At 39.6% G+C, this 22,192-nt stretch overlaps 1 protein-coding gene across 1 annotated transcript in view; it reads right to left on the bottom strand.

The window, feature by feature from the left end:
* The window catches only part of fgf14 (fibroblast growth factor 14), an 85,806-nt gene that overhangs the window by 48,994 nt on the left and 14,620 nt on the right, over positions 1-22,192 (bottom strand). Inside the window, exon 3 of the mRNA XM_047370216.1 lies at positions 19,229-19,332. Within this exon, the coding sequence (XP_047226172.1) occupies positions 19,229-19,332 (104 nt within the window). The remainder of the gene's footprint in view (positions 1-19,228; positions 19,333-22,192) is intronic.

Here is a 22,192-nt window from a genome sequence, read left to right as displayed (position 1 = left end):
CTTTCCTGTTTTGGGTCAGTGAGGATTACCAAATTTATTTCTATTTGCCAAACGATGGAATAATGAGAAACATGTTTGAGAGCTTTTCATTACTTTATGTAAATGTAAAGTTTTCTATGCCTTTAAACAATATGAGAAAGCCCAGCTAATGAAATTATGGCTTTGTAAGCTTCTGGTTCATTACATTTAAGTTACCTAAAGCTACACCTGTGTATGTTTTCGGACACACCTCAAAAACACTGCTTCCTAGTGTGACATCATTGAAAAATAGAAAGTAACCAGGCAAGATATCAAGAAGAGAATTGTGTATGTCAGCCATTTTCAGATGTTTGAAAGTGCCACATTCATTAGTTAAGAAAATACAATGAATTAAAACACCATGGGATTGTCCAGCCATCATATTGCTTAGGAAGAAGACTGGTTTGTTGTCACAGAGATGATGTGTTGATAAGAAATGTGCATAGCAACACCAGAACAAAAAACAAAAGTCCTGTCAAAGATGTTGGCTGAGGTTGATAGAACAGTGGCATAGTCCACAGTTAAAAAAGTCCTTTACGGACATGGGCTGAAAGGCCACTCAGGGAGGAAGAAGCCATTATTCCAAAAAAATAGATGTAGAAAGAATAATTCAGATTATTTCAAGAGCAAGAACTGTGATCATAAATGGTTCCTTTGGTTTTACAGCTTGTTGATAAGTGACTGTCCTCTCAAAGAATACATTGTCAGACTCTAACAGTTTAAAATAATTTCAAAGTTTTGTTAACTGTTTCAGATACTGCTTCTGCCACGTCATAATGTACATTGATTTTTAGATCAGTTTTCAGACCTTTTATCTAATTTAGTGTTAAATACAGATAAGATTAATATAGTGGGGGATTTTAACATTCATGTTGACACTGAAAGTGATAGCCTAAATATAGCCTTAATGATATCTTGGACTAGATTGGCTTTGCTCAAAACATTAACAAACCTACCCACCTTTGTCTTCATTCTCTGGACCTTGTGCTGACATATGGCATTGAGTGTAAAGACATAACAATATTTTCTCATAACCCTGTCCTGTCTGACCATTTTTTAATAACCTTTGAGTTTAATTTAACTGAGTATTCCACACTTGAAAGAAAATTTCTTTATAGTAGATCATTATCAGACAATGCTGTAACAACCTTTAAAGAATCTGTTCCACTTTTAATTTCCTCATTATCAAAGAAAAACACAGTGGAGGGCAATAATTTTGTTTCTTCCCCTTCACAAATTGATTCTCTTGTTCATAGTGTTCCTTCATCATTGTGTGGTGCATTAGACAATACCACCCCCTTGAAAAAGAAGGTAATTATTCATAGGAGGCTGGCTCCCTGGTTTAATTCAGAGCGGCGTAGTTTAAAGCACAATGTTAGAAAATTGGAGAGAAAATGGCGCTCTACACATCTAGAGAATTCTTACTTAATCTGGAAAAATAGCCTACTGTTTAAAAGACACTTCGCCAAGCTAGAACAGCTTATTTCTCATCATTAATAGAAGAGAACAAGAATAATCCTAGGTTTCTCTTTAGTACAGTTGCTAAACTTACACAGAGTCATAGCTCTGTAGAGCCATCCATTCCCTTAGCTCTCAGCAGTCATGAGTTTATGGGATTCTTCTTAAATAAAATTGATTCTATTAAAAATAAAATCTTTGACATACTCCTGTAAATGATTACTTCATCTTCAGCAAGTGAGACAACATTGGAAGTAACTGTAGAACTTGATCTGTGTTTGGACTATTGATCCTGTGAAGCTTCCTGAGTTATCAGAAATATTAGCTTCATCTAAACCTTCAACTTGTATGTTAGACCCAATCCCAACCATATTATTCAAGGAAGTGTTCCCTCTGATTACCAGCCCCATTTTAGACATGACTAATCTATCCTTAGTAAATGGATATGTACCACAAGCTTTTAAGGTAGCTGTAATTAAACCTTTACTTAAGAAACCTTCGCTTGATTGAGATGACTTGAAAAATTACAGACCTATATCCAATCTTCCTTTCTTATCTAAAATTCTTGAGAAAATAGTTGCTGATCAAATGTGTGAGCATTTACACAGCAATGACCTGTTTGAAGAGTTTCAGTCACATTTCAGAGCTCATCATGGCACTGAAACAGCTTTGCTAAAAGTCACTAATGATATTCTTGTGGCCTCAGATAATGGACTTGTGTCTGTACTTGTCCTGTTAGATCTCAGTGCTACATTTGATACAGACGATCACGATATTCTCTTAGAAAGCCTGGAATATGCTGTAGGGATCAGGGGAACAGCGCTAGGCTGGTTTAAATCTTATTCGTCTGACAGATTCCAGTTTGTTCATGTAAATGATAAATCATCTTTAAACTCCAGGGTTAATTGTGGAGTACCACAGGGTTCAGTACTTGGGCCAATTCCCTTCATTATATATATGCTGCCAATAGGTAAAATTATTAGGCAGCATTTCACTGTTACGCTGATGATACTCAGTTTTACTTATCCATAAATCCTGATGAGCCCAACCAGTTAGATTGACTACAAGCATGTCTTGAAGATATAAAAACTTGGATGACTTTAAATTTTCTGCTTCTAAATTCAGACAAGACAGAAGTTGTCGTCTTTGGACCAGAGTCTTTAAAAAAGAAACTGCTTCGTCAATCACTTAACCTGGATGGCATTAAATTGACCTCTGGTAATAAAGTAAAAAAACATGTGTTTTTTTGACCAGGACATGTCATTTAAATCCCATATTAAACAGGTTTCTAGGATTTCCTTCTTTCACCTTCGGAACATTGCCAAAATTAGAAATATCATATCCAGGAGTGACGCTGAAAAACTAGTCCATGTATTTGTTACTTCAAGGCTGGACTATTGTAATTCTTTACTATCAGGATGTCCACAAAATGCAGTTAAAAGCCTTCAGCTGATTCAAAATGCTGCAGCAAGAGTTCTGATGAAAATTAAAAAGATAGATCATATTTCTCCTATTTTAGCTTCCCTTCATTGGCTCCCTGTTAAATCCAGAATAGAATTAAAAATTCTCCTTCTCACATATAAAGCCCTTAATGATCTAGCTCCATCATACATCAGAGATCTGATTGTTCCATATGTTCCTAACAGAGCACTTTGTTCTCAGACTGCAGATTCATTGGTGGTTCCTAGAGTCTCTAGAAGTAGAATGGGAGGCAGATCCTTTAGTTATCAGGCTCCTGTCCTGTGGAACCAGCTCCCAGTTTTAATCCGTGAGGCAGACACCCTGTCTACTTTTAAGGCTAGGCTTAAAACTTTCCTTTTAGATAAAGCTTATAGTTAGAGTGGCTTAGGTTGTCCTGAGCTATCTCTGTAGTTATGCTGCCACTTTCACCCTCTTCGCTACATTCCCACACTACTCTCCAATTTTGCATTATTTGCAGTTATTTCAGCTTTTAGCTTTGTTCTCTCTTTTCTCTTCCTAGAAGCTACACCTGGCCTGACTCTGTGTCTACCTGTGACACCTTTCTGGGAGGGGGCATCGTCCAAGCTTCTGCTGGCAACAACTTAATGCTCACCCTCTACCTATGATCCACATGGCCCTGTCTTTCAGTGTTTAACCCTTTCTCTCTCCTAGACATAGCAATTGACTGAGTTTTTACTGTAAATAATTATATGTGCTCTCTTTCAGACTCTAACCTTGAAAACTGGCTCAGAGTTTATCTGTTCTTTCTTTCTAGATAAAACGACTAAAGGAGCTGCATCCATTAACATTTACTTCTCCTTCCCATAGAAAGTACTCCTTGATCAGTGCTTCTTTGTTCTCTTTGTGTCTCTACTCTGTTCTCTCAAACCCCCAGTCGGTCGTGACAGATGGCCGCTCACACTGAGCCTGGTTCTGCTGGAGGTTTCTTCCTGTTAAAAGGGAGTTTTTCCTCTCCACTGTCGCTACATGCATGCTCAGTATGAGGGATTGCTGCACAGTCAACGCCAGTGACTGTCCACTGTCCCTACATGCTCATCCAGGAGGAGTGACTGCTGCGGGTCACTGACTCGATGCAATCCGATGGGTTTCCTTAGACAGAAAAACTTTTTATCCAATTTGAATAAATAACTGAATCTGACTGCACTGTTCAATGGTTAGGATTAATTGGAATTTATGTACCTGACTTTTGTGAAGTGCCTTGAGACAACATGTGTTGTGAATTGGCGCTATATAAATAAACTGAATTGAATTGAATTGAAATTGATCTGTTCATCTGTGTCAGTGTGTTAAAAACAAGCAGAAGATCTGGACAGATTTTACTCATGGGACCAATAACATCTGAACAACACATTATTAACCAAAAGAAAACATCACCTTCTTTTAACAGAAGAAAAGGAGGCCCTATACTTCAACCTTATTTTTAGCACAAGTCCTATTCTGAGCTGGATGAATACTCAGGTTCTTCCTACAAAGCAACTCAAGAATAACACTCGACAGAAAGTTTTAACCTGAGCTGCTGAAACGAGATCTTCAGTAAGAGGCATGAATGTCTGTAATAAATGTCCAATATGATTTCTGTCATGCTATAGGCTGTACAATAATCTTATTGAACTTTATAGCCAGATGTTGCAATCAGTAGATGGTCTCCAAATCTGTGTAGCACATTCAATGTTGTGTTGATCTCTGTTTCCAACATCTAAGCTATTATCCTAATGTATGGATTTACAATAATCCATTCGGATCGCATGGACTTAAAATCTTTTCGCAAAGACTCCATCTCATCATCCACACTTCCAACACTAAGCTCCCCACCACATAGGTCTGTGATAACGATCAGAATCAGAATCAGAATCAGAAAAGCTTTATTGCCAAGTACGTTTTTGGACATACAAGGAATTTGTTTTGGCGTAGTCGGTGCAATACAGTACAAGTTAAACAGTACAAACATATCTACAATATAATATAAATATAAGTGCACAGTTTTAAGTGAGTGAGAGTAAATATAGAGCAGTATAAGATGAGTGATGAATGATGAATGTTGTAATGAAAAATAATTAATCATTCAACAGTCTGTTTGGTTAAAAATCCAATACTGCACAATGTCAGAGCCTGACAAAAACAAAGGCTACTCTAAAAATTAAACTTCCCTGTTATGAAAGACGTTACTTCAATACAAAAGTTTATTTTAATAGTGCAGTTGTACTACTCAACAGGACACAATATTTGCTTTCAGTCATATTTTATAATGTAAAAAAGATCTTACTGATGAACCAATAGTATTAATCTTACTTGAAATAGTAAAAGGAATTATTCACAGTCATACGAACAGTGTTTGAGGTTTGCAAACATCATCCATCATTTATTATTTTCATGGAATGCGTTTTTCAGATTCAGAGGTATTATATCTTTTTTTTAAATTTATGGTTTTGTGAGCAGCAAAGAAAGTGACGAATGAGCCACTGAAATTGATTTTAAAATATCTGCTAATATGAGTACAATTATATGCAGTTCATACCATGTAAGGGATCTCCTGAGATTGATTAATTTATGGAGTTGGTCATAAATATGCATCATGTAAACCAGTGACTTAGAAACAGCTGCACTCTCCAAGTCCTAATTTGCCCATAATAACCTGGGGAATAACAGAGGTTTTAAGGATCTGAAATTAATAGAAGTTAAGCTATTGACCTGGAAAGAGATGGAGGACATATCAGCAGTGTTATGTATTATGATTTATAGTTCAGGGTGGTAAAATCCCCTCTGGGAAAGTCAAACACACTGAGGAGGGACACCCTGTTTTAGGGTGGGTATTGTATTAGACTGAAAAAGAAAAAATAATATTGGGGAAACTGTTTCATTGCTTCAACCCAAAGCTCTTCTGAATTTACATGATTCTGCAAAGAAATCAAATATCTCACAGGATAATAATCAAAGAAATCTATAAGGCCATTTTTTTTTTTTGCAAGAATGTGTGAATGCATTAACATCAATAATGCCATTAAATGATAGAATGACCACTTATTCTATGCTTATCCAATGCCCTGCCCTGACCTGTATTTTACCAGTTAAGCTTTTACGCCTTCCTTTAACCTAGTTATTCATTAAAACATGAAGTGACTCTCCGAGCTGCCCTTGTGACCGCTTCTCTTCATTTTTTTTTTCGTCTCTTCCTGACACTGCATTAAAGAGAGCAACAGTTTAAAAATAATGAGACTACCAACCCAACCTCAGCCTGACTTTTGCTAAAGTCACAACCTTCTATACAGTCATCTATACAGCATCTATGCATCTCCAACAATTTACCATTTTATACAATCAATTTATACAATTACAGGCCATCAAATACAAATACATCCCTTAAACTAAATTACCATATGACGCATTTGTTATTCTCTCCAATTAAAGTCATATCTCTCCAGACATACATTATAAATATCTATCCTCTTACAGTGTAAATTGGTTGAGTTTAACGCAAGACTTGAAATTGATTTGTGTTTTTAGGGAAGGGTAGAAACTTTTGTTCAGTTATTGGAGGTTAAAAGGACTTAACAATTTAAAAGTGCCAAGCAATAAACCATCTAAGTACTATGGAAGAAATGGTTGAACTGTTTTCATTTAAGAAACTTAAAAAGTGCTATGCAGGTCAATCTTGCCCATTTAGCACCTCAGAGGCTTTATTCTCTTCACACACCTTTACACTCCATTTTCTGGTTTGTTTTTTCACTGGCTGTTGAAGGGGGTGGGAGTTTAGGCAATAACTAGTACCCTTCACAATTACAAGGGTAATAATAGGGTAATAAAAAATCAAGTCCTGGAATAAGGTACAAACCCCCAGTATTGGGTTTAGTTGCACTAAAAAGATTTTAACACACAGATATGGACAAAGATGTGGCTTTTAACCGACTGTTTTCAGGAAACAAAATGTATAGCTGTTGATAGAAAAAAAACATTGGAAAAAACCCCATTATTTTCACCAGGTTCACCTTTATGAATGTTATTTAGAGCATTCATCATATTTTAGGTGAAAAACAAATTAAAAATCACAAAAGATCTAATTGTTCCACATAAAGAACTAGATTTTTCTGCAAAAAAAATTATATATTTGCTTAGTCTTTGGTGAAAGACAATCTCTTAACCAATGGTGCCCAACTTGTTGCCTTTGTCATGATTTAAGGGTGTTTTGGTTTTTGTTTGGGTTTTAGTTATTACCAGTTTACATTTTTGGATCTTGCTTTTGTTTTCCTGGCTGTGCTTTAGTTTCTTAGTATTGTTTATGTTCTGTACTATGGAATAAGCGGTAGAAAATGACTGACTGACGTTATGTTTTCCTGATTAGTTTGTATTATTGGATATCTGTTTTGCCCTGGTCACATTTTGTTCTCCCTGCATCTCTCAACCTGCAATCAGCTTAACTCGGTCTACCTGCATCTTGTAACCAGTTTCCTTGTTTCACCTGTTTCACGCTCAATATATTCACCATCACACAGCTTAATCGAAACATTAATCCTTGTTTGCTTCTGTCACAGTTAACAGTTTTGTTCTTGCTTCTACTTGAGAGCGAAGAATAATTCTCTACTTACCACGCCACACTGTTTCTGCCTTACTTGGACCTCGCGGACAGAAACTAAGATGCTGCCAAGGATTGCTGGGTTCAGCAGCAGATGGAGGAGACTAAGAGGCTTCTCCCCTGATGATCTGGAGGTTCTGCCTTCTCCACTGCTGCTGGAACAGATGGGGCGCGACACCGCCCAGAGTCGGGAAAGCTGAGAGGAGGACAGTCTTCTGGAGAAGGCAGAACCTCCTTTTCCATTGCTGCTAGAACAGATGGGGCGCGACACCGCCCAGAGTCGGGAAAGCTGAGAGGACTGTCTTCTGCCTCCTCTTCTGCCTCTGCTTCGGCTGTCTCCGCCTGCTCCCCTAGCTGCGCGTCCTGTTCTGAGGAGTTTGGTTGATGCTCCAACGTCCTCCTCCCACCATAGCTGGTGTGGAGCAATTTCCTGCCCTTCATCCACTGAGGTGGAGGTTCCCATGCCCGCTGCTGCGATGGCTGGATTGGAGTCTCTCATGCTTCCTGACGCAAGGGCTGCAGCAGGGATTCCCGTGTTTCCATCTCCCACAGTAAATTTTTCCAGGCTCTCACCTGCCGAAACGGCAAATCCCAGAGTGGTGCTGCAGTTCAGCCCACGTCAGGTCTCCAGAGCGCTACTGCACAGCCCAAGCCTGCCTCAACCTTCTCCACACGCCGCAGAGGGCGTCGTGAGGGACACCGCTGCTCCAGTCATGGGGGGTCCGGCCGACACCCCAGCTCCAGTCATGGGGTGTCTGCCCAACACCACTGAGGGTCTCTGTGACGCCTCAGCTCCTGCTCACGCCACTGAGGATCTCGGCGACACCTCAGCTCCTGCTCCTGCCACTGAGGCTCACGGCAACGCCTCAGCTCCTGCTCCTACCAATGAGGGTCTCAGCGAAGCCTTGATCGTTGCTCATGCCACTCCAGCCTCCGTCTCTGCTGTGAGTAAGCCAGATGCCTCTGAGAGGATGGACGAAACCCAACATCCAGTTTGTGGTTCCAAGGCCTTTCAGGGATTCAAGAAGAGACTTGTCCTCGTCTTGGCCTCTGAATCCAGTGACGAGGGGTTGGAGGACGAACCACCGCCTGATCCTGTTCCTGAGCGGTTCGAGGACAAACCTCTGCATGGTCTTGTTCCTGAGCGGTTCATGAAGAAACCAAGCCTCTTCCTTGTTTCTGAATTCAGAGACGAGGGGTTCGAGGACGAACCGCTGGCTGATCCTGTTCCTGAGGGGTTCAAGGACGAACCGCTACCTGATCCTGTTACTGAGCAATTTGAGGACGAACCTCTGCATGGCCCTGTTCCTGAGCGGTTCGAGGAGAAGCTTGTCCTCATCCTGGTGTCTGAAATAAGCGACGAAGGGTTCGAGGACAAACCCTTTGTAAGGATTATGATTATTGATTAATTTATATTTAGCAAACATTATAATTAAAAATCATAATTCAGGAAATAATTTCTTGACCGAAATCATTACTTACAAATAGATATCAAAGATATCCTCTGGTGTTGTAATTATGGGTTCAAAGCTCTTAATAATTACAATTAGCCGTTCATCATTAATAATTGATAAATTATTAACCCGAACCACAAAATGTCACTGTTTATTCAATCGCTTCCCCGAAGGTGGGGGAACTTCGACCTTATTTTGACAGATAAATCACTTGCACAAAAAAGCACGAATGCCTCTCTTAATTATATATATGAAGAATTATTGACGCCATATAATTCTGATATACCATTATTCTGGTCCAAAAAACCTTCACCTAACTAACAAGCACTGTTCTACACAAAGGGGGTAAAAATGACTACCTAACAATAATAATTAAAGGAACATATATGCGCATTGAGTGCTTATGAAGATCAAACCAGCAGTTTTATGGTCAAAATTTGCAATTTGGGTTAACCTGGAAAGAGAAGTCCTCCTGGTGTGTTGATGTCTCGATTGCAGCAATCAGCTAGTAAACGGTGAGCTGTGTGCTCTTAGCCACTAGCAGCTGATAGCCTCAAATCTCGAACAAAGAGTCATAAAACTCTGAGGTGGGAATCCGGTGGAAAAACTCCAGTAATAAAACTGGAACAAAGGAATGGTCAGGCGAGGCCCATGCTTCATCCTGCCCAGATTTCTAAATGCACCTATCCAATTTAATATCAAAGAAAAGAACGAAATTACTTTGACGTTGATTTCTCAGATCTGAAACAAAACAAGGGATGGGGGCCACACCTCCCACACCTTGGTCCTGTTCCTGCTCTCGCCTCTGAGGGTCCTGCTGGCTCTGCTTCGGCCACCCAGGTCTCTACATTGCAGGTCCTGGCTCCTGCCTGAACTCTGTGCCCACACGGGACTGCCACCGGGTCACCTGCCTGAACTTTGTTTCTGTTTTTTGTTTTGATTCTGCCCCTCCTTCCGACGCCTTCTCCGCCCACCCTGTCTAGGTTGTTTTTGGTTTTTGTTTCTATGATGATCATAAAACCACGTTATGCGTGGACATGTCTGCAGAGTCAAGTACACCTGAGAATGTGGGAGCCTTAAGAATTGAAGAAAATTAACTGCATACAAGGCATACAATATCCCACATTTTTCTGATTGATTTTCTTTATCTAGAGTTTTTTTTTTTTATGTGTCCTGGCTGGCTTTATGTGCCAGATCAGATCTTGCTCTACAAAAAGGATATCTCAAGACGAAACCCTTTTGCATTTATGCTTTTGTTGTTTACAGAGTTTGGCAGTCCTCAGTACTCAGAGTGGTCGTCTCCCCAGGTGGGAGGAGTCCAGAAGTATTGGGGCCAATCAAGCGAAGCAAGCCAGCAGCCTAGGACCCAGAGACCCACTGGTCCAACCAGGACCACAGGTAAACACACGCGTCGGGAATAAACTCCCTGTCTTGTTCACAGACAGCCACCCCACCAAGAGCCAGAGCAAGCCCCAAGCCACCTGGAAACCCGGCCCCTAACGCCCATACAAGCCCACACCTGCCAGGAGAGGTGCCAGGCCAGACAAGTGAGCACAGCATTCCACAGCTCAACCCAGCCTCAGTGTTCCAAGCACCCTCACCCCACCACCAACACCTCTATGCGAGACCCACCGCCACTACAGGGTAGCACCCAAATGGTCAGTCTACTTAGGGACAGCCCCTCCCCAGTTCGAGCATCCCCATATCCCAGAGGACACCAGAGGAGATTTTAGGTTGATCATTTATTTTTTTTAATCTGCCTACTCCCCCAAAGAACTGAGTAAAATTCTCATTTTTAAATAAGGATGTATTAAACCTACAAAGTTTTACAGGTGGTGTTAATGTTTTCTCCATCACCATCATAGTTACTGGTGCATGGTTGCTTTAGGAAACATGATGAATTTGTGCCTTACATACCTCCTTCATACCAGAGTTGTGGATTACAAAGAAGTCTATACAAGAGTAAAAGTGATTGACAATTCCATGTACAATCCATTGTACTGGATTCATATCAGTAACCAAGTATGAGGTCTAAACTAAGTTTGTATTGTAAGTGTGTTCCTGTGTGTATGTGTGTCTAAGTGTGTGTCTGCATGTGTGCATGTGTTTATGATAGAGAGAGAAGGAGAGATTGAGTTTGTCTGTGTAAGGAAGTAAGGGGAAAGGAAAATCGGTTGTCTGCGGAGACGCACCTATCAAAATTATAATCATAAGAGTTGCACATTAACTTTAAAGTTAATAAATGCCAATAAATGTAACCTATCATCTAATCAGTGTTTACTGTCCTACCAGCTGTTGTATTCAGTAAAGCCATGGAGTAATCTACCGATCCCGGAACAGCTGTCCATTTACATAAAGCCTGTCAACCGTGACTACAGCACATTTTCCCTCTGGGATGAGCTTCTTCCTCACAAGAAAAAGAGCATGTCGGCAGTCAAAGATCTTCTTTGGAAATGGATCATTCACACTGTAGTTTGTACCATGCAGTTCTCTACCATAGCCTTGGACTTGTTCTTTCTGTTTGAAATGTTCGAGCTTTGCTGTAAAGAGTCTCGGCTTCGTCTCAGCTTTGCTCCCAGAGGATGCAAACGGTGGAATGTGATGGTCTTTACAACGTAGCTCAGAATCTGGAAGAAATCTCGTGCAGTGGGCTTTGGGTCTTCTTCTGTGCGCTTAGGAATGCCAGAGAAAACAAAGCACCTCGTTTGAATATCCATTATAATTTGCTTCATTTTCCTATTGTCCCTGGAGAGCCAGACATCAGACTTTAATCCAATTGAGATGTAGCAAAACGTTACACAGGACACTCATGGAACGACACTGCAGAGCAGACTGGGCCAAAATTCCTCTACTGCGATGTAAAAGACTGATTGCCAATGCTTGATGACAGGTATGGAGGTTTAAATTTTTTACATGGGGTCAAGTTGGTTATTAGCTTTTCTCCCTTTAAATACTGACATCATTATTTGAAAATTGCTTTTTTTTAAAACCCTGCTTATATTTGTCAGTTTTTAAAATTTGTTTGATGATCTAAAACATTAAAGTATGGCAAAAAAAGCAAAAACCATTCCTGAATACATAGGAATGGACAATACACACTATAATAGTGTATAAAATGTTGCAAAATGAACTGCCAACAAACTGCTATAAAGCTAATTAAAAATATTTCTTGGTTTACATAAATAGCTATTATTTTGGTTTACCTTATCAGGAAAACCTCAATTAAATGTCCTGACCCTTTTTCATCACTTTTAAGTGAATATGTATTCGTTACACATGAAATTTATTACATAATTTAGGCTGGTGTGATGTGTTTGCCGCTTCTCCGTCTGAATGACAGCGTTTTAGTGTTGGTTGCGCCAGTTGATTTGATTTTATTGTGTGCAAAACACAATCTGTTACCCTTGAACCTTGCTGTGGTCTTGGATATTGGTTTACTCATTTGGGGGGCATTATATTCCAGCATCCAGGTGCCACTGTGTGATGCTAAATTTTCCTCCTCGGCTAGCATTATGCTAAGCTAATCTGCTGCAGAGTTGTTGAGCTTTCATAACCTCTTAAACCCAACCCCCAGTACTGGGGGCAGAATTTAACTCTTGTTTTCTTCTATTTTCTTAATATAGTAAAATAAGTGCACTGACTGTTCTACACAGCGCTGGAGCAGTGCTATGTAGAGCCAACATAGCCAAAGGAGGCATCTGAGCCAGGAAAGAGGTGGTGTGAGGAAGAACGCCGTGTCTCAAACTCTCACACACACATACAACACAGCCGCGCCCAGATCACAGCCTATACAGCACACTGCTACACCTGCTTTCCTGCTCTAGGTATGTGTGCCTTTTTCACTCTAATGAATATTTGTAATTTATTTTTTTTCCAGATCTGCCTCTCAAACTTTTACCAAATAGGATTTAAAAACAAAAACTAAATAATTTTCTTAAGTCATTGAATGTTTGGCTCACTTTTTCTTAGTTTAAATTTAAAACAGTAGCAGTGCCGACCGTTAATCTACTATAATAAATTTGTGTTTATTCCTCTGGAGAGAGACTAACATGTTTCATGTCTGTTTCATCAACAGCATGGCCAGTTCGAGTAAACCCACTTTAATCTTGCTCAACTACGGAATCTTAATGCACTACAGCGTCTTCTGCACACCTATAAGACTAAGTTAACCTAGGATCAGGTAGGTTTTGCTTTATCCTTCAATATAGCCACTTCTCCGCTTTATTCATTTCAAAATTATTTTAACAGCAGATTTTTCTGATGTTCCTATTGTATTATCTCTTTATTTCAGACAAGTGCGCAAGATTAGGCGCGCTTGAGCAAAAAATACATGGATGTACAATAATTTCCCCATAGCGCACCAACGCAGGTGTTGTGTGGAAAATGCCTATGGAAATTTCGTACATGAGTCAGTCTGATGGGACGGCTCACAGAACTCCCCCTTATTAAAAATGAGAGAGCAGTCAGTGCGCTGGATAGCCCTTGGGATGACGATAGACTGGCGTAACCAAGGAGAGGCAAAACGAATTGAAGAGCTCTACCCATTTAAGATTTATTTCTTTTTTTCTGCTAAAAGCATGTCCAGAAATTCATTTGGATGTTGTTCTCCTGGATTCAGAAACTTCGCAGCTATTTTTAAGCAATCTTTTAATAGATTTGTTTTCCCCTTTTGATGCTTCACAGCCCACACTCTTACTGCCTATAGGTGATTTTTTCCACACCTATTGTTTAACATATTTAATATTTAATGAGGCTGAAGTCTGCGTTAAGATCATCATCATCAGCAAGTTGGGATTTAAAACAAGTTACTGCAAGTTCCAGTAGTTATAGTAACATAAGCATATGTGGTATGTGGTATCCACAGAAATAGTAGAATCATGGCTAAAGGTTGATATAAACCATTTCCACAAACATTGAGCAGTCTTAGCTGTTCACCACACACAACTAGCATGTCTGCTGTAGGCAAAAAATACATTTTGTTGCAATTCACCCAGGTTTTACTCAACCAGGAGGAAAGGAAGGCAAGAATTATCACTCCCATTTGAAAAACATAATTAACAGTTCAAAAACTAAAGCGATTTTAATTGGTACTTCACATCAAATTCAACAACAAAAATTCTCAACATTGCCTTCTCTGACCAGAACATTTTTCTTTCTGGTGTGGTCACCAATCTTGGTGTTATTTTTGATCCACAGCTCACCTTTGAAAGCCATATCAAGCACATTTACAAAATCTCATTCTTCCACCTCCAAAACATTGCAAAACTCCGACCTTTACTCTCATCATAGGAGATCGAGCCTTTTCCTGCTCTGCCCCTTGGCTGTGGAACACTCTGCCTCCACATTTGAGGGCTCCACAGACTGTGACATACTTTAAAACAGGCCAAAAAAACCTGTATTTTTACCCAATGTTTTTAATGAGCTCCCATTTAAATGCTTTGTTTTGTTTTGATCTTTTTTTGTATTTAATTGACTCACCACTGCATCTACATTTTCATGTTCCTGCTTATAGTTTATTAGTTGTTCTTTTTTTTCTTTTTGAGATTTGAGATTTTTTGTAAATGTTAAGTGTAATAAATAAAATGCATTAATGTTATCATTATTAATTCTTATACACCAGAAGACTGCTAGAAGAATTTTGGAGAAGCAATTGGTGCATAGGAGGTTGGAAGAAAATATGTTGGCAGCATATTTCAGTTTAGGTGACATCCAACTTGAGCTCTCTCAAAGAATCTAATAGTTACCCCAGAAGCCACTTTTCGCCAACCACTTTTCTTTTAATGTACAGCGAACAAGCACTCACATGAAGCTCCTTGGAGCCTTAATAGATTCTGAATTGGGCACAGCAGGACTTGGATGCCCTCAGTCTTCTGTGCTCGTATAGTAACTATGAAACGGCCCTTGGCAAGTGAAACTAATGCTGCTTCACTTGTCCCGATTGGTCCTCTGAAGGATTCCACTTAAATGATGTGGCGAGTCAATTTGACAAACATGAAAGGTAGCACTAACAAGTGCAAGCTCCTGATAAAGAAAGCCTGCAGTGAGAGACTGGGTGGAGTGAGGAATGGGGAAGTGGTTCTAAAGAACCCAGTCAACCATAAAATGCCAATCATTTACACAAGAGAGATCGCAGAAGTCCATATTAGCATCCCTGACAAAAAAAGATCATCACCAGGGACTTGCATTCTCTAATACCACAATTTCATCATGTCTAGCAAAATAGAATATCCACCACTTCCTTGTTAGCTTGTAGGGTTTTAAGACAGGCGTCCCTGCTGAATATATAAGGTTTTCACTTTTTATCTCATTTATAGTTGCCTGCTTTTTTGCAGTACGAGCTATATTACTATTATCAAGAGACTTTTGTACATCCTGTCTCTGCTACCTGATTCAACAAGCTGGGAATAACAAATTTTATTAGATTTCAAAAGAAATGCTTGATCCTGGGAGCAGCCTAGAAAAGAAATTAGCCCGGACTTTATTGGCTCAGACACAAAGGGGAGCAGATTGAAAAGAAGTGAGATGATTGAACTCCCCTTTATTCCGTGGTGTGTCCTTTCTGCCAGGCTGCACTGTCACTTTGATGCTATCTCTGTCATTTGAGTCTCATTCGGAGCCTCGGGTGCCTCACACAAAGGATTATGATGCACCAGCAGAGGCCTTGAATGGGCTTGAGTATAATTCTCCTTTTGACTGATTTCAAGTGTCACTCGAAGTACATCACCACGGGGAAAGATTCTATAATGTATGTAATACTGAAATAGATTAAGCTTGCTAATTGAACCTTAATCAATAAAAATGAACTGACTGTTGAGAAATTAGGCTATTTTATTGCTGCAAAACACTTTCTTGGTCAATGTTCCTGAATATTTCTACATTATTTTGCCACCAAAGACAACCAACTCAGTTGAACATGGGAGTGAACAAAAACCCAATACCTTAAATGGCTAGAAAAAGGTTGACTGTCAGGTTTTTGCCTATAAAGGAATAGAGTGGTAATGGGCAGAGTAGTTGAACCCTGCTTACAGGGCAGAATGGAGGACACAGAAAGACGGAGGAGGTGGAAATGGAGGTGGATGAACAGCATCTTGCAAGGCTGCCATTACTGGAGTAATTTGCACACCAGGGAGCAAATGAGAGAGACCTTTGAGTGGGTGGTTAGGGAAGTTGATGTCTGATCATTTCCTCCATTAGTAAAAAAAAAATATGCCACTTGTAGAGAAGAGGCAGGCCAAGGAAATGTAATGCTCCTACTAAGAAAAGCATGAAGATCCTCTTAACAGCTCTTCAGCCCAGGGTAATCAAAGGTAATGGGACAAAACCAATTTGATCAAAGACTGATCTGACCAACTATAGGTAAAAATCCTTTTATTTGGACAGGAAAGTATGGATGGCAAATCATTTATCAGGAACTATTTTTGTAAAAAATCATTTAACAATTTGTCAATAAGCAAATAACTGGATAATCTACTAAACTTTCCATTCATTAAAGGACACAATGAAGTTGGTTGTTAGGAAATAACTTCCAACTTTGAAAAAAAAACAGTCAGTCATGATCTGAATAACACATCTAATACTCTTTAAAGGTAATGCTCTTTTAAACAAATCTTGGGGCGATCTACATTGTTCAAGAGCTGGCATGTCGGTTGGTAAAATAAACTCACTGCAAGCTCACCTCCAGGGTAAGGCTCACAACCTGATCAATTATTTAGATAACACCAGCTTGTTAGACTTGTGGCATTACTTAAGAAAGAGCATAATAATCTAGGAGAAAATATTTGTATTGAACATGCCTGGTTATCTCAGAACTACTACTAGATTTATCTGTATCTGAAGTCTATAACTTTTCGTCCTTTTATATATTTGAATTTCTCACCGATGACATAATTATCCCAAAGCTTTAATTGTCTGGCAGATGTACTCATATTGGTCTGTAAATGTTTTAGTAAGTAATCACTATGTACAGTTGCTTTTCCTTTCTAAGGTCATTGCTGATGCCTTTACACTTGGCATTGGGTTAATACACACCTTTATTTAAGCTCCAGACCACCAAACCTCCAAAACTCATTTTTTTAAATGTGGAGAGACTTGCTGATAATAAGTGACTGAGCTTTTAGTCTTAAATCCAATGAAAGGAGAAAAACAGGAGAAAGGCTACTACTAAAGATATCAATATAACTAAAACATGAAAGATTAAAAATTTTATTGCATATGACTGTATGACCAAGCATTCAGAAATCTCTTGAAAAAGTAAATGAGACATTTAGTAATTGTTAGTTGTTTATGCTGACTAGACAGATAGTTGTTGGTACAAAATGTATGTATGGACATCACACAAAAGATTGTTTTACATTTACAATGTTCAGAATTACTCACCCATCTGAACTCGTAGCACTTTCTTTTTTTAAAACTCTTTAAGTCAGGAAAGCAGCATCACTGCATGATATAAACTAGAGGCAAGCTCAATGTGGATAGAGGCTTTGTGACTGCTTAGAGGCTCCCTATTGGCCAAATCAAAAAAAGATCAAGCAAGGGCAATATAAAAGATAAGTTAGCGGTACTGTAGTTGCTCATGCACTTAACTGGATGTGAGCTTCCAAATGAATTGCCGCTGGGGCCTTCAAAACCCTTGTTCCATTCAAGTATTAATAGTCTATGATTTTCCCAATGGATGGTATGTTGTACCCAGGATCAGACTATGACTCCAGTTGTTAAATTGCTTCAAGACAGCTTAGGTTTTGTTTCTTAAACCACCTGTGTTCTTTTTTTTAAATTTACACTGAAAAAAATAAATGATGTTATTACATTTAAATGTAAGTAGCTGAATATTCAACCAAAATCTCTCTGTTAATCCAATATCCCACCACCATAGTACAGTCAGTAAAATAATGAGAGATTACGTGTCTCCTGTGTCAGGTTCTCACCATAGGATGCTGATAAAATGCAGATCAAAATGGGAAACATAACAATCATGTTTCATCATACCTTAAAGTTCTCACTGTTCCTCTGTAATGCACAAGAGCGCTTCGGTTTAAGAGCCACTTGTTCTTTTGGATAAAATTTTAGACAGAGTCTTCTCTCTTTCTGTATTAGCTCTCAGTCTGGTTATAGATTCCCTACAATTATTTATTATTACAAAGAAGTTTGGACCTGAAATTCTCTTTTTTACCATTTATTTAACCAGGATAAAGTCCCACTGAGGATAAAAGCATCTTTTTTACATTATTTAAGCTTTTGGAAGTTTTGTTTTTGATTTCATTATTAAATCTGAAGGGTTCATGCAAAGTTATTGTTGTACTAACAAGTGTTTGTAAAGGTTGAACTGAAATTTAAGTGAATTGATACATTAGTAACTTTGTGGAATCAGTTATGTATGAATTAGTTCACTAGTATCAAACTAGTTTCACTAGTATCAAAGTTCAGCAACCTAGTACCTATAAATATTACATAATATATTAATTTAGAGCCCTTGTTGCACAATTCTTGAACAAAATCCACAGGATTCTAGGTCAAACCTTTTCAAATGAATTTCATTTCATGCTTTAAATCGAACAACGATTGCATTTTAGAGAATTTCTTTGGGGTGCATGGTACACCAAAAGAAGAAGTTCCTCTTAACCCTCTTCAATAACAAATGAGGAATAAGATGATCATGCCCGGTCTGTGCTCTGAGAATTAGAAAAAGAACGGCTGCAGAGGGAAGAGAAGACAGTTGTTCTAATGGATTCTCGTGTCTAAAAGAGTAGCACTACTCCCGGTGTTCCTCCAGCTGATTGATTTGTATGACTGCTGTAGGACAGAGTATGTGGCAGGCAAAGAAGCTCTATATCTTCTGGGTGAGGTCTTATTACTCCCCTGGCTGTAAAGCTTACTGAATCCTGATTGAAGAGAAATAGTCAATAACAGCGACTATATAGCGAGAAGAGAAGCTGCTCCAAAATCAGAACACACTGAAACATTCCCTCCACTTCCATGGAGGGAATGTTTCTATTTTGAGAAATGAAATGTATGCAGTATAGAGCAGTTCAACAGTAAAGATAAAGAGATATTAATAAATCCAAATTATTAATATGTAAAATCCCTGAAAGATGTCAAATACATTTTTGAAGATTTCAATTAAATGTTTTTCATAATTTCCATGTGATCCAAGCTGTGTATACAACTATAGAAATAACAATAATGAATCAAAAATACAAGCATCTGAAACTCTACCAATAAACAACAAAATAGAATATTATAGTTCTCTTACTGATGTGTAGAGATGGCCCTCTCCGTTCATGGCGATGTATAACCCTGTCTTCACTGACTGAATGGCGACAACTCGGAGGCCCACAGGAATAAGGTTAAACAATGCTGAAAAACAGACACATAAATACAAACATTTAAATAAGTAGCATTTATTGTGTTTTTTGTATTGTAGTTGTTGAGTTAACCTGATTTTTAATACTGAATATAAGTAACACTAAGATTGTAGAACTGTACAGTCTTGGCACTCCAGTGCAACCTCAGTAGTAGTTGTATTATGTTCCATTCTCCACTCCTCCCATAGTATATAAGCTCACTGGTTCTATATTGTTATTGCTGGATTCTATATAGTTATTGCTGGATTCTTCCGTTACACTGCCTGTTACGTTCCCCGTTTCTCTGCCTGTGTACAATGATCCGCTCTCCGAGCGAGTTCTTCTGAAAGTTCTCCTTATTTTCATTATTAAAGTATTCTGTTTAACCATTGCCTGTCTGTACTCGGATCCTTTTCAACCTGCAAACATGACAAGTTGTACCTCAGCTTCCATTGCTGCATGTATTAAAGGCATTGTTGTTCTACCAAACTGAGTCTGTTGTATGAGGTTTTTGCTCTTTTCCTCTTTACTGTTTGCTGTTTTGATTAAAGTCAAATTTCATAGGAGATAATGGCTAAAATTCAGTTTCAGTACAATTTAGTTGATTTATATAGCATCACTTCACAACAAAAGCCATTTTAGGGCACCTTATAAGACAAATGGGTCAAACTCCGAAACTTCCGAAATATTATCTGGAGATAGTCTGATCAAAGCAGTACAATCTAATTACATTTTTTAATACATTCTGTATGTGTTCAACATCACATCTGGAGATGCAAGCAGATTTGGGATGCAACGGTTCAAGCGCTTCATCGGACGTCTGCCCATAACAAGCGCTATGCTGATCGACGACGTGTTCCCGCACCTACGTACCGCCTGGGTCAGAAGGTCTGGCTTGCTGCTCAGGACATCCCATTAAAGTCCCTATCCCGTAAGCTCTCCCCCAGGTTCATTGGGCCGTACGTAATAGAGTCCCTAGTGGGATCCACTTCTGTCCGCCTTCGTCTGCCTTCCAGTTCACCCAGTTTTTCATGTCTCCCAACTAAAACCTGTCCAGACCAGTACGCTCTGCCCTCCGGCCGTGCCCCCTCCTCCCGCCCAGGACTTCCAGGGCCACCTTGCCTACACCGTCCGCCGGATCGTGGCCTCCCGGCCGCGGGGCCATGGGTGGCAGTACCTTGTCGACTGGCAGGGCTACAGTCCTGAGGATCGCACCTGGGTGCTCGGCTCCTTCATCCTGGATCCTGCTCTACTCCGTGACTTCCATGCAGCCCAACCTGTTGTTCCTGGGCGGCCGCTGAAGGGGAGGTGGTGTCAGAATCCGTGGTGTGTCTGCCTGCAGCTAACCATTTTAACGCCAGGTGCCATTGTCTGGAGGTGCTGGAGAAGGGACAGGTGCAGCTCATCGGGCTTAACAACTGGGCAGTATATGAAGAGGCCGCGGCTGCACTTTGTTGCCTGAGAGTTTTGCCCTTGCGGTACAGCTACTGGCCTCCCCCGAAATCTACTCTCATAGTTTGAAAGTTATTTCTGAAATTTTCTGTAAACTTGCACTGATTTTGCCTGTCCTGACACTTCCAGGTGCCTTACCTCTGGATCCGACGGAGTTGACCAGAGATTTAAAGAATCGGTCTGAACCGAGTCTTGAATTGAACCTTCAGGCTGACTCTTCTGTGAGCCACCAGCGAAGCGAATCCTGTCCGCCCTCCCAGCACCTTCTGCCGGCCCCGTCTCAACAAACACGGCGGTCAAGGCGAGCCACTCTCTCTTACATCACTGGCTCTATGACCCTTCCCCTCACCGGGTTTCCCTGCGCTTACCTGTAAGCTGCACAATCAGTTCTGGTGTGTTTTCTGAGGTCCAGTTTGTAACTCTGCTCTTTTCCCGCAGCCAGACGGTTCCAGTCTTGTTTCCCGTTCCCAGGATCATTTGTTTAAATAAACATTCACTAATCTCATCTGTCTCTGGTTGTTCTCTGCATGTGGGTCAGGTCGGCAGTTAACATTATGACAGTATATGTATATGACCCAGTCTTTTATGGAAAATATTTGTTCCATAAAGTTAATTTATGAAAAATGGGGACCAAAACTGGATGTAGTCCACAGGCAGACATCCTCCTAAATTCGACCATGTATGCAATGTTTTGTTGAGATAAAATGCAGTTATCTTGTCTGTCTTTTTCATTGATTTTCCTCTACGGAGCATTCATCACCAAACCATAGTTGGCTTAGTTTGTAAATCTTTAGTTTTGGTAAAATCAGAGCACCTTAAAGAAAATGATTATTGGAAGGACAAGTTTTAGAATTCTTCCCAGATCTAATTCAACTTTAAAGTTTTAATAATTACATGATTTCTCTCCTGTGAATCCTATCTATGGCTTTCTTTATCTGATCAGATATGTGGCAAACACCCTCTTGCTGACAGTGGTAAGTGACACAATGCTGAGTGTCAAGCCAGTGTTAGCACCAGGTCCAGGAATCAAATTAACCACCTCGCCTGAAGCAGAGGAGCAGTGCCAGAACAAGGTAATAATACCATTTTCCTCTCTGTGAAGCCTGCTGTTTCCTGGTCCACTTTCTCCCTCAGAGAGGGAGAAAGGGTGTGATCCCATGGCTATACTTTAAGGAGACATTCTTACTCCAAAGGCTAAACATTTAGGGAATGTATTGACTAGAGGATTGGAAGAGACTGACAGGCAAGACGGGAAATATTTAATCTCCCCAACAAAATAATAAATGTAAAACAATACAGTGCTGAACATCAACATTGTTACGTTGGGTTGTGCCCAAGGAGGTTTAAAATAATAAAAGTGTAAAACAGTTCCCTATTCAACATTTTTCAATTTTTTTTCTGACAACTTTTAAAAGTTTTTT

Source organism: Girardinichthys multiradiatus, chromosome 7, assembly GCF_021462225.1.
Source record: "Girardinichthys multiradiatus isolate DD_20200921_A chromosome 7, DD_fGirMul_XY1, whole genome shotgun sequence".
NCBI classification, from domain to species: Eukaryota; Metazoa; Chordata; class Actinopteri; order Cyprinodontiformes; family Goodeidae; genus Girardinichthys; species Girardinichthys multiradiatus.
The sequence above is the reverse complement of the archived record's forward strand: the minus strand, read 5'-3'. Positions and strand labels throughout refer to the sequence as shown.